This window comes from Eutrema salsugineum, unplaced genomic scaffold (genome assembly GCF_000478725.1).
Source record: "Eutrema salsugineum unplaced genomic scaffold, Eutsalg1_0 scaffold_3, whole genome shotgun sequence".
NCBI lineage: Eukaryota > Viridiplantae > Streptophyta > Magnoliopsida > Brassicales > Brassicaceae > Eutrema > Eutrema salsugineum.
Genome location: NW_006256756.1, coordinates 8,157,151 through 8,168,772, shown reverse-complemented (window position 1 = coordinate 8,168,772; position 11,622 = coordinate 8,157,151). Strand labels below are relative to the sequence as shown.

Below are 11,622 nucleotides of genomic sequence, written 5' to 3'. Positions count from 1 at the left end.
TATTTTTCTCCATCACATTCTCTCTCCATCTACATGTCCCTGAGAGCTTTTAAGTCAATTTCTCTTCATCTCTCTCTTTCTCCAAATTCATCATCCACTCCCCCTTTTTATTTTTCAATATTTTCGTCTTCTCATAATTTTTTTTATTATGATTTTTCTTTTCCTTTTTTTTTGTTCTTCTTCGTCTTTTTCTTCTTTTTTATCATTGATGTCAATTTTCTAATTCTTTATCTTTTCTTTCCTCTTCTTCATCGTCAACAATTTCTATTTCATTTCTCTTTTCTGATTTGTCTTCTTCTTCTTCCTCCTCTTTTGTTTTGTTCAACTCTTCTTCATATTCTTTATTTTTTGGTTTAGTTTTTCTTCGTATTTTTTTTATTCTTTATATCAATTTTTATTCGTCTTCTTCTTCAGTCTCCAATATTAAAGTTTTTATCTTCTTTTCTGCCCCAAATTCTTCATCTTATTTTTTCTTATATTTTCCTTCTTCTTCTTTATCATCTTGACTTGTACTTTTTTTTATCTTCTGTTTCCTCATATTTTCCTTCTTCTTCTTCATCATCTTTGACTTGTACTTTTTTTTCTTCCTCTTATATATCTTTCGATTTTCTTATTCCTCACCCTTTTCTTTCATCTTCATCGTTGTCTTTGACTTCTTCTTCATCATCTTTGTATTCTCTCAGTTCTTCTTCTTTTCCAATTCTTATTAGCCTTTTTATTCTCTACTTCTTATTCCTCTTTGGTCTTCATCAAACTTTTCTTCTTCTTCTGGTTTTTCTTCATATTTTTCTCATCTCACCTACTTCATTTTCTCATTTCTTCTTCTTTTACTTTGTTTTCTTCATCTTTAATTTTTGTTCTTCCAGTTTTCTTCTTTAACTCCAACATCTTTTTTTCTTATTCTTATTCTTCTTCACCATTCCGTGTTCTCATCTGCTTCTTATTCTCCATGGTTTTATTCAAATTCGTCCTTTTCGAATTCTTATCATCAACGACGTCTTCTTCTTTATACTTCTACTTCTAAGTTATAAGAATTATAGGTGAATAAAAATAAGAGCAATATATATGATATATTAGGAAAACTATTTGTACGTCTTTTATTTCAATAAATAACAATTATGAATGGGTAAATCAAGAACACTATATAAATTATTAATTAGCAAAAACTAATTAGAAATATGTTTAATCGTTTATTTTTATTGATGATTATTAAATTTAAAAGTACATTAGGGAAAATAATTAAATCCAAACACAACAAAAAATCTAAAAAATTGTTAAAATAAGATAATTAAGGGAAAAAAAAATCAAAGACAATGCAAAGAATTGACAAAACTTACTAAAAACATTGAATGGATCTCCAAACACAAAAAGGATTCATCATAAAACCCGCACGTAACAAAGCAGTGTACATCATTCGAAGAGAGGAGCATCCATTGACTTGTCTCATAAGCTTCGACATATTTGGTATCATCGTGAATTAAACCCAAAGCATAACATGCATCTTTGAAAGTAGGGTGGACAACACTATTAATTTTTTTTATATCCATATAAAAAAATGGATCGCAAACGACATGCAATGAAACTTACAAGTAGTAGGCTTCGCTAGCGTTAGGGTTACAATTGGCTATAATATTCGGTCTGGAGTTGCCGCAAAGACGGGATGCCATTGACGTTTTACGATCCCAAACCCAATGGGTCGGAAATTAAGAATATATGTACGATATAACTTTAAAATAGTCATAATTACACTTCAACCAACCTGTAAATTTATCGTTGTAACATCGGCAGAAAAATGTTTATCTTCTGTAAAAACGATTTCAGATGGAGGCAGATGATATGGAAAAATTTGAGGATCACGGAGGGGGCAATTGCTTGTCGCTACAGAATATTCATAAATTTTTTGAAGGAAATAACTATGTGGCAATGGATTTACATAAGAAGAACGCCTAGAAGCAGAAAAAATATTTAAAGCACGAACTAAAATAAAATAAAAAAAACATAAATTTTTATTTATCTGACGATTCTATTGTAAGGAGAAATGAAATATTCAATCAGCGAAGTACAAACTATAAAAAATAGTAGGTTGTCATTATGTAAATGTATAAATATAGTATATATCAATTTTTAAAAAAGACATGGATGAATTTAAAAAAGAAAAGATGTTAAAACTTAGAAGACGGGACGTTATATGTAAGAAAACATGAAGATCGAGAGAAGTATATATATCATGATGGATACGCTAGCATTTAGGTTAGTACCGACTTTGATATCGGTGGCCCATAACCAAAATCAGTGGCTTGGGCCGACTTCGAGATTGATGGCCCATAAACAAAATCGCTAGCCCATAATTGAAGGAAAAGCCATGTCACGGGTATTTACACGTAGAGTTAATGATCAATCTATCAGAACTAATTAAAACGCCACATAATTTTTTTAATCAGCGAAGTATGAACTATTAAAAAATAGTAGGTTGTCATTACGCAAATGAATAAATAATAGTATATATCGATTTTTAAAAAAAAGGTGGATGAATTTTTTAAAAGATGTTAGACGTTAGAAGCCGGACATTGTATGTAAAAAAATATGAAGACTGAGAGGAGTATATATAGCATGATGGATATCCTAGGGTTTACGTTAGTACTGACTTTGATATTGGTGGCCCATAACCAAAATCAGTGGCTAAAGCCGACTTTGAGATCGGTGGTCTATAAACAAAATCGCTGGCCCATAATCGAGGAAAAAAGTCATGTCAAGGGTATTTACATGTATGATTAATGATCGACCTATCAAAACTAATTAAATGCCACATCATTTTTTTAATAATGACAGAGACAATCGTTGTAGAGACGACATATCAGATTTTTGACCTCACAAATAATAGTATAGATGAAAAGAGAAGTGAAGGGGAAGAAAATGGATCAAAGTTTTCCTTCCTTAACATTTTTCTAGTGAAAACATATATGTGGGTTTATAAATTATTTATTTTTTTTTTACTTTTTCTTTTCTAACTGATACTTTTATATATAACTAGATGAGTACCCGCGCGATGCGCGGCTTTCTTTTTCAAATTATTTTATACCTTTTATTGTTTTGTGGTTTTATTTTCTTTTTCATTTTGTATATATCATTGTTTTTATTCCCATTGTTTATATCTTTAGATAGACTAATAGTACTTTTTTGTTTTGTTCTTTGTTATGTAACTGAAAGTTAAGATATACGTACATTGAGTTTATTTGTTCAGACTGTAAATGAATGATTAGATATAGAAGAATTATTGCCATCTACTGTGTTTTGTCTGTCTTTTTCTTCTTCTTTGAGGGTTTTAGTTAAGGTCGAAATAGCCAAATCAAATTATACTGCATATATATGCACATCTAATTTTCAGCAACTCAGTCACCCTGCAAGGATCAAGTGACTACCCCTTCTTTATTTTGTTCTCTTCTCAGTGACAAGAAAGTTATTAAGAAAGCATCACAACTGGTCAAAACTAATACGTTTGAAGAGGTCTTTCCTTTATACATTTTGAAGAGGTCTTTCCTTTACACATTTATTACAAATTTTTGTAAAATAAGAAAACATGATTTTTTTTTCTACATTTGCCAACACAAAGAAGGGAGACAAAATCACTAAAACGCAAGAAGGTGATAATTTGAGGATATAACATTTTACCAGGGGAAGGATTTGTACATAGAGAGGTGTCTGAATTACCATACTACTAACACTTTTTCCAATGACTATGTGATCACACTAAACATAACCTCTTCCATGAGTGGATTTTTCTGATACGGAAGCTTCTTCGCTAATGCTGCCTCAATGTGAACAACCATTAGTTTCTAGTCAAAGACACCCAAATACTCAGGCAAATCTATATTAAAGACAGCAAATCCAAGATAATTAGTGAATTACTACCACTTCATAGCTTCTCTCTTTCCATACATACTTAACTAAGAGCTTTTCAGTGATGATGGTAATTCAAATTATTCCAATTGTTTATAACTCTAAATATTCCATACTACATCTAAACTCGAGCTATTAATGAATAGTAAAACGAGCAGCAATTGAGAGGATATACCAGTGTCTAGAGACATAAGAATTGAGTGAAGACATGTCTCCAATAATAAACATAAGATTTATGAAACAATCATAGTGATGGTGAGATCTACTAAAGCACATTCAACAGCAAAATCCCTTGAAACAGAATTAGAGACGTAGCTGAATTGAAGGTTTTAGGAAGAAAAAAATAGAAATCAAATGAGAAATGGACCAGATATGTTAGAAGGAGATTGTTAGTGAGTATAGAGGACGTCTCAAACCGTGAGACCCAAACTTAGGCAAATGTGAGTTTTTTCGTTTGCCTTTTTAGTGGATATCTGATTTTTTCAACCTTTATTGTTTCCTCCTAATCCAGTACTAAAATTGATGTCTTCGTCCTACTCCAACACCGCCGAGCCACTGCTAGAAGCTGCCACCACAGTCATTGTTTTCCTCACAGCAAAGCTCCTTGTTTGGAACTGAAATAGATGAGCTTACTTAATAATCATTCAACTGAAATCAGATTCAAAGAAGGAAAGACTGGAATTTTTCAGGAAAGTAGGAGAAGCGACAATGGGGGAATGGCTTGAACACTCGCACATAGCCCTCTTTCTTTCTTTGCCTATCTAATCAGGTGGACTTGTCAAATTTTACAAACCTAAGATTTTGATGAAGAGAGAGAGATGAGACAAGACCTGTATTATTTGTTAACCTCCCTACACGGCTACACGATTGAGAAGAACAAGAAGTCTCCATCTATATGGTGAATTCCTTCTCCTTTGATTCCAATCCCTTCATCAGTCGATCTAGGGTAGGTCAGATTTTTTTGGGAAAAGAAAATCAGAAACATAGAAAAAAAATAGACAATCTACAACTAACAGACCTTATCCATCACTCAAATCTGCAGGCTTTTAAGGTCTAGAAGATTGATCCATTTTATATACAGTTACAAATTACGAAGCCAAACATTGTAATGATTAGTGCTTTTGAATGATTCTACCTAGAACTGTCTACAATTGAGAAACTGCCATTAAGGTTCAGACAATCGAAAGCAGAATTTTGAAGACGCAAGAAATTTTAAATCGAAATACAATTCAGGGAATGGGAGAAAGACCTGATGCCTTCGATATAAGGAGACATACGCATGATGTTAATAATTATCATCAAATACCGATCCATCTCTTAGCTTGGTCAACTGCTTTGGCTATAAAATTAGCGAGAATCAAAAAAAAATCTAACAGAGAAAAGTAAAGCGTGGTATTAATAATTACCAATTGGAAATCATTTCGGAGGAGCCTCCATCGATCGCTGATTGTCGAGATGTTCACCAGGCGGTAACGGCTATATACTTGGTGTGGAGCGTGAAAGGATGGTGGGGTTTTGGAGGATGGACACTTTACACAAACAAACAATCAGATGCGAGGATCTATAGATCGATCGACCCAATATGAAAATTAAAAAACGATGAACAAAGTAAAATAAATGGAAAAGAGAAGGAATGAAAGATATGGAGTTCAGGAATCACCTGAAGAAGAAACCACGCGAAGGAAGAGGACAACGCCCAAGTGCAGAAAGATTTTTATATTCCTAAGCAACTAAAACGACGGGAGACGGTGAGTTTCATTTGTTTCCAAATCGTAAAGTCACAGAGAATAAGAAACGACGAGAATGTTGCTTTTTTTTTAAAGGTGGACAGGTGTCACTCTCACAGATGCTGACATGTCAAAAATCTGGAGAGAGTTCTTCCTCTTTTATATATAAGATTTGCATTACTCGTATTGTCACAGTATTACCAATCGAAATTCATGTTTTCTACTATCATCTTGTACTATATATAATATCACACTTCTATTAATACGCGTATCTTTCATACCACCTAAAACTTCGGTACGATACCATCAGTGTCGTGCGAAGGTTTATAGGGACTTAAGGCAAACTAAAATAATAAGGCCTTTTTCATTTAAAAAAAATGTTTTCTAACAAAAAATATAATATAATTTTAAAATCATATAAAATATTCAAAAATAAAATTTTAATCTAAAAAAACTAATTAAGACATAATGTTTCTTCTTTCTTTTTCAATAAACTTTTTCACCAAACTCTCATAATCGAGGTCCTTAACTAGTTTTCTTTCTATAGATATGATAGATAGGCCATTCAATCTTTCTTGTGACATAGTTGATCGCAACTAAGACTTTATCAACTTCAACTTTGAAAAACTTCTTTCAGCCAAGGCAACTGAAACTGGAATCGTCAGCAATATCTGATAAGCAATCTATGAATTTTTTTTTTCTTGGGCTTTAGGGTTTTGCTCTTATTTTAGGATGTTATAAAGCCGATAATCTAAACAAATCTTAATCAATTTCCTAAAACTATTGGGAGAAGGTAATCTTAATCTATTTCCTATATCTATTCCTTTTTCTCTCTCTTATAAACAAAAATAAGAAAACATATTATGTAAAAAGGACCTCATGCCAACCATAAACCACTTAACCACCTCTTAAGAAAATGGGGACCCTGAAAAATTAACATTGGGGGCTTGAGGCGAAAGCCTTTTTCACTACATGGTAAGCACAGCTCTGGATACCATTACTTTCTGTGTTACCAATCAGAACCACGATCATCTTTCTTTTGTACTGCTCTCTATTTTGTAAGACTCATATTTTGTACTAATAATTATGTACCACCCTTTTGATTGGTTACAAACAAGCATTGCAATTTGTACCACTGTATCACAATGTAACCAATCAAACCCCAATTATAGCTAGAGATCGAGACATGGAGCCGATAGTTTTTGTTTTGTCGTGAATACTTAACACGTGACACACGCACACATGAATTAAGATTTGTGTATTTTACACTACAGCCTCCAATTCTAACCTTGAACATACATGTTTTTTTTTATGAGACATGACACAAAAAGAATGTGATATGAAACATTTGCAAAAGAAATGGAGTGATTTTAGTAGATAGTTAATTGTGTACAAAAGCTTCATGACTCTCAATCTCTGCCTTTGTGAGCGTGAGCGTACGCTGAAGCTTCCGAGGAGAGAAAACCTCTACCTCTACCACAAATGTAGCTGTGACCGGCCGGTGATCAGAGAGTTTAATCTCACTTCTTCTATAACTCATAAGCTTCATTCCTTTCCCATACCAAATAATGCGATCACACCTGAATCACATTCAGTTTTAAAGTACATATCATTGATGATTTTGATGTGTTATGTCACCACAAAGGTTTGTACTGAGTGTATGAGAACAGTATACCAGGCTGGTGTTCGTTTCCCGGATTTGGGATCGTTCCCTCCATAATTTTCTGAATCAATTTCATATTTGTAAGTTGGTGGAAAATCTAAAGTTCCTTCTGACCATCCCTCGAATACTCGCCCTTGTCTCATTTCTCTTGCAAGCTAGCAAAGATTCATAATATAATGAGTGTCTAAGTCACAGCCCCAGTCCAACAAATATGGTGGTCCGAGGCAGAAAACAAAAATTGACCCTTTGCAAACTAAAAAATAGCAAATCAAAGAAATAAAAAAATCAAATCTGAAAAATAAAGAAATTAAGAATTATAGAATTATATCTATGAAATTTTTGACAGTTCTTTGACTTGGTTTGTTTGATTGCTAAGAATAAAACAATTTTGTAATTATCTGAAAGAAATATGAAACAATTTACGTGATCGAATTGTCGCGATCATGTAGTAACTACATTATGTTTTATATAATAAGATAAGATATATTTGTGGCCTGAAAAAACATAAGTTTCAAATTTAAAACCTTATAACTCATTAACCTAAAACTAATTAGCTGCCAAAACTTAAAAAACAGTGGTCCTAAGGCATCGCCTAGCCTAAGTCATAATCATTGGCTTGGTTCCTATATCAAAATTTAGCTTTATAACAACCAAAACTAATTTAAGTCTACTTAATAACTGTACCTGGTCTTTTTCAGCTAACTTCTTCCATTCCTTTCTTGCAATAAGTTCATGAGTCTTCTTATACGATAAGTTAATCCGATAGTTCAAATCTCCCAACCAGATTATTCTTCTACAGAGCAACATTCGTCTTGTTAAAGTTTATCTCAACATAAAGAGTTTTGTGGAATGTGCAACTATGAGAATAAAATCTAGCATACTCGTGATCACGGATGCTTTTTGGAAGTCTGGTCGCACTAAGAGAATGTGGATGAAACTGTGTTCTTCTATGAATGTCGCTTACATCAGCGTTTCTTTTTCTGTAATCTCCATCTTTTTCCCCTGATGCCAAATGTGTGCACACAAAGCAAAACGGTGTTTGATAGACAGACATGCTCACAGAAACAGCTCCCTGCAAAGTCCAAAATGGATCAAAAATTAGATGTTACAGTCAAGTTTAAACCAAACTAAATAAGAGAATTAAGTTAATGAAGAAGACCTTGTTACCAATGTAACCCATAACGCCAACACCAACAGTAGACACACTGAGGTTTCGTATGTGTTTACGCAAGCTCCTTCGAACCCAAACGGTGAGAAAAACTCCAACCATCTGTTTGCTTACGATACGTACATACGATGGTTTTCTCACGTTCATGAGAGGCTTAAAATCTAAATCCGCAAGTAGAGGCGTCTTGTTCACTGCTGCAACATCATGGTTACTGTTATTGACACTCGCTTTGAAAGAGTTATAATTCTTAAAAGGCTTCAAGGAACAACGTTTTTCTCGAACATGTTGGTTTAACAATCTCAATGGAGGCTCTGGCCAGCTGCTCAAACCAACTCTTTCAGAGTAACTAAACCATCTGCTTAAACTCTCTGCTCGTTTAGAACCAGTGTCGAGCTGCATAGAAAACAACCTGTCCAGCGTCTTTGGCGATGAAAATTGCCTCTGTCTTGGCAAGCATGATCTCTTGTCATAATTAGTATCCACAATATCTTCTTCTATTACATCAGCGACCTCTTCGAATGGTTGAAACTTCGACGGGGAAGGAGGATCACTGTAACTTACAATCTTTACCTTTCTTGGTCGGATTCTGTCTAGAGCATCACGTATAGTTTCCTCCCATTCAGATGCAGGCTGGTCATCCTCAATACCAAAAATGTTTCCAGCATTCAACGGAACGATTTCTTGAAGACTGTTAAATTGGGAAATGAAGTAAGTCTTCGTTTTACGGTGTGAAGGAGAGAGATTCTTGGAGGAAAAAAACCATACCCAAGGACATAAATGTCTGCAGGTTCAATGGTATCTACCCAACCATCAATATCCAAGTCATTTGGTGGAACTCTTCCTCCAACATTCCAAGTCCCAACACAGACTCTAGCTACATCAAAACCAACATTTACAAAGAACTCACTATTGGTGAATTAAAGTTAAGCCACATACACATGCAGAGAACTAGACACATTCACAGAGTAGCAGAGAAAATCAAAGGACCTGAGTGCTTTGGTCTCCATATACTGAACTCTAAACGTTTCTGAGTTCCTTCTTCTCAGCCTCGGTTCTGCATCTAAAACATTCCAACTAATATGAAGAATCAATACAAAAAAACCGGATGATTCTTAATCTCAACGAAGCTTAGAGAGATATAGAGCACAATACCATCAGTACCAACATGATCTTCTTCGATTCCTTAACAAAAAAAACAGATTTTTCCAACTTTAGATTTAACGCAATCAAATGGGTATAAGCCAGATTTTGGGTAATGGGTATAAACACTGACCTTCACTTTCAGATTCTCCAGCACTATCATCATCCTCTTCATCGTCTGTATCGGCGGTAAGATCTGATTCAGTAGCCGAAATGTTAAACCATTTACGGAGAAGAAGACGAGCCCAATAGAGTTGCAAACATGATGAAGAAGCTGAAGAACAGCAAAGCGTAGCCCAATTCCTCTGTAACATTCCACATCAGTTATACGAAAAATTCTAGAAAAAAAAAACTTAACTTTGAGAAATAGAAACAGAGTGTAGGACCCAGACAAAAAAAACAGAGATCGGTGTTACCTCTGTTCGCCGGAATTGCGATCGACCAGGCGACATTAGAGTTCAGAAAAGTCTAATCAAATAAGAACCCTAAAGCAGAGAAAGTTGCAGAGAGCCTCAGAATGGAAAAGGAGAGAGAGAGAGAGAGAGAGAGAGAGAGAGAGAGAGAGAGAGAGAGAGAGAGAGAGAGAGAGAAAAGACGGTTGAAGCACATTAACGACCATTGTTGAGAGAGGAGATGATGAATTGATGATGGTGCAGTGAAATGTTGGTTTTGACTTTGACTTTTGTGTAGATTTTCAAGTGAAAACCAAAAAAGTTGTGAGTTGACCCCACGATTAAGGGTTGGTAAATTTCTCGAAGATTGATACGATCGTACGGCCTTCCTTTCCACGGTATTTGGTATGTTCAACCGGTTTAGACAAGCTGATGTGGCTAAACCGGCTGGTCCTGCACCTATTATGAGAACCAGAATCTGGATTTTGATTTCTTTCTCCAGTGTTTTCTCAGTGTTGTAGTGCATTGAAGCAATTGCAAAGCTGTACGTACTCTGTAAAAACTGGAGTGATATGTGTAATTTATATACACCACTGAAAGGTTTAGATAGTTAAATTATTGGAATTTATATAATTTGTGAAATTGTGGTTTTGATTAGTAATAGTTTTGTGGAATGCATAACTGTTGAATTGTGGAAATAATTTTGTAAATAAAAATATGTTTTATTTTTCATTCCACAAAATTTTGTTGATTAGCAAAAATAGAATTGCGTTTAAAAATACAATCTCGCAATTCTGCATATTATCACTCAGAGACTGTAAATTGTTTTATTTTTTTAGCAAACAACTTAATATTTCACAAATTACAGTAAAACTCTATAAATTAATACTCTATAAATAATAATCATTATAAAATAATAAAATTTGCCGATTCTAAGTCGGACCAATATAAAAATCTATCAAATTCGTTAAGCTAATAAGATAATAATTTTTTTGAAATCCCTATGTAAATATATGGTCCAAATGAAAACATAAATTAATAATTGTATAAATTTATGAAAATATATATAATATATTGTATTAAAATATGACTAATGTATTTACTTTTACTTTTTTTTGGGACACAAATACTAATTTATACCTTCAAACAGAGAATACACTGTTTTGCAAATCAGTCTGAACCAAAGGCTGTAGCCAAATAGGAAATACATTAACGAGGGAAGGTATATAAGTTTGCAGCTGACTAGCAGCTCGTGCAAGGCCATCAGCAGCATGATTATAGCTTCGAGGTCTATAAGAGAACGCAAAGTCTTCAAAACTGCGACCAATCTCAAAGGTCTTGTGAACCAGGGGAGCCAGACTTGGCCAAGCATCAGGGTCATGAAGCACCGAAATCACATCTTGACAGTCAGAGCAGATGTGAACCTTCCTATGCGGGGACTGGCTTAAACAGAGGACGGCCCACCTTACCGCTTCCGCTTCAGCAAAGAGTGATGAGGGAACATTTGGGATAGCCATCGATCCAGCTCTAAACTCCAAATCTTCCCCTTCGAGAATAATCCAGCCCAATCCACAAGTCACACGAGACGACTCTTACGAACCATCTGCTGAGCATAAAGTCCAGTCCTGTCCTCAG

The 11,622-nt window shown here is 34.3% G+C and overlaps 2 protein-coding genes across 3 annotated transcripts; both read right to left on the bottom strand.

The window, feature by feature from the left end:
- Positions 1–6,851: 6,851 nt before the first annotated feature.
- On the bottom strand, positions 6,852–10,162 carry LOC18014381 (type I inositol polyphosphate 5-phosphatase 1). 2 transcript variants are annotated; one of them, XM_024154232.1, is made up of 10 exons: positions 10,012–10,162; positions 9,729–9,900; positions 9,608–9,637; positions 9,443–9,515; positions 9,221–9,325; positions 8,447–9,143; positions 8,169–8,359; positions 7,972–8,080; positions 7,300–7,442; positions 6,852–7,204 (listed from the first exon to the last, which is right to left on the bottom strand). In XM_024154232.1, exons 1-10 carry the CDS (start codon positions 10,045–10,047, stop codon positions 7,006–7,008), a joined length of 1,755 nt encoding a protein of 584 aa, XP_024010000.1. In that variant the 5' UTR covers positions 10,048–10,162; the 3' UTR covers positions 6,852–7,005. The 2 variants fall into 2 exon arrangements, with proteins under 2 accessions (XP_024010000.1, XP_024010001.1); XM_024154233.1 differs by having other exon boundaries at positions 9,443–9,509.
- A 967-nt stretch (positions 10,163–11,129) lies between these two features.
- LOC112085351 lies at positions 11,130–11,504 on the bottom strand. The gene has a single exon (XM_024154559.1). The coding sequence runs from the start codon at positions 11,502–11,504 to the stop codon at positions 11,130–11,132; it is 375 nt and encodes a 124-aa protein (XP_024010327.1).
- Positions 11,505–11,622: the final 118 nt, after the last annotated feature.

What these genes read in the sequence shown, in the direction of transcription:
- LOC18014381 (XM_024154232.1), bottom strand. Translation starts at nt 10,047, where the DNA reads ATGTCGCCTGGTCGATCGCAATTCCGGCGAACAGAG. An exon ending in TGGGTTACATTGGTAACAAG is followed by an intron (nt 8,360 to 8,446) that starts GTCTTCTTCATT and finishes TGGACTTTGCAG; the next exon opens with GGAGCTGTTTCTGTGAGCAT. An exon ending in GGGAAACGAACACCAGCCTG is followed by an intron (nt 7,205 to 7,299) that starts GTATACTGTTCT and finishes AATGTGATTCAG; the next exon opens with GTGTGATCGCATTATTTGGT.
- LOC112085351 (XM_024154559.1), bottom strand. Translation starts at nt 11,504, where the DNA reads ATGGCTATCCCAAATGTTCCCTCATCACTCTTTGCTGAAGCGGAAGCG.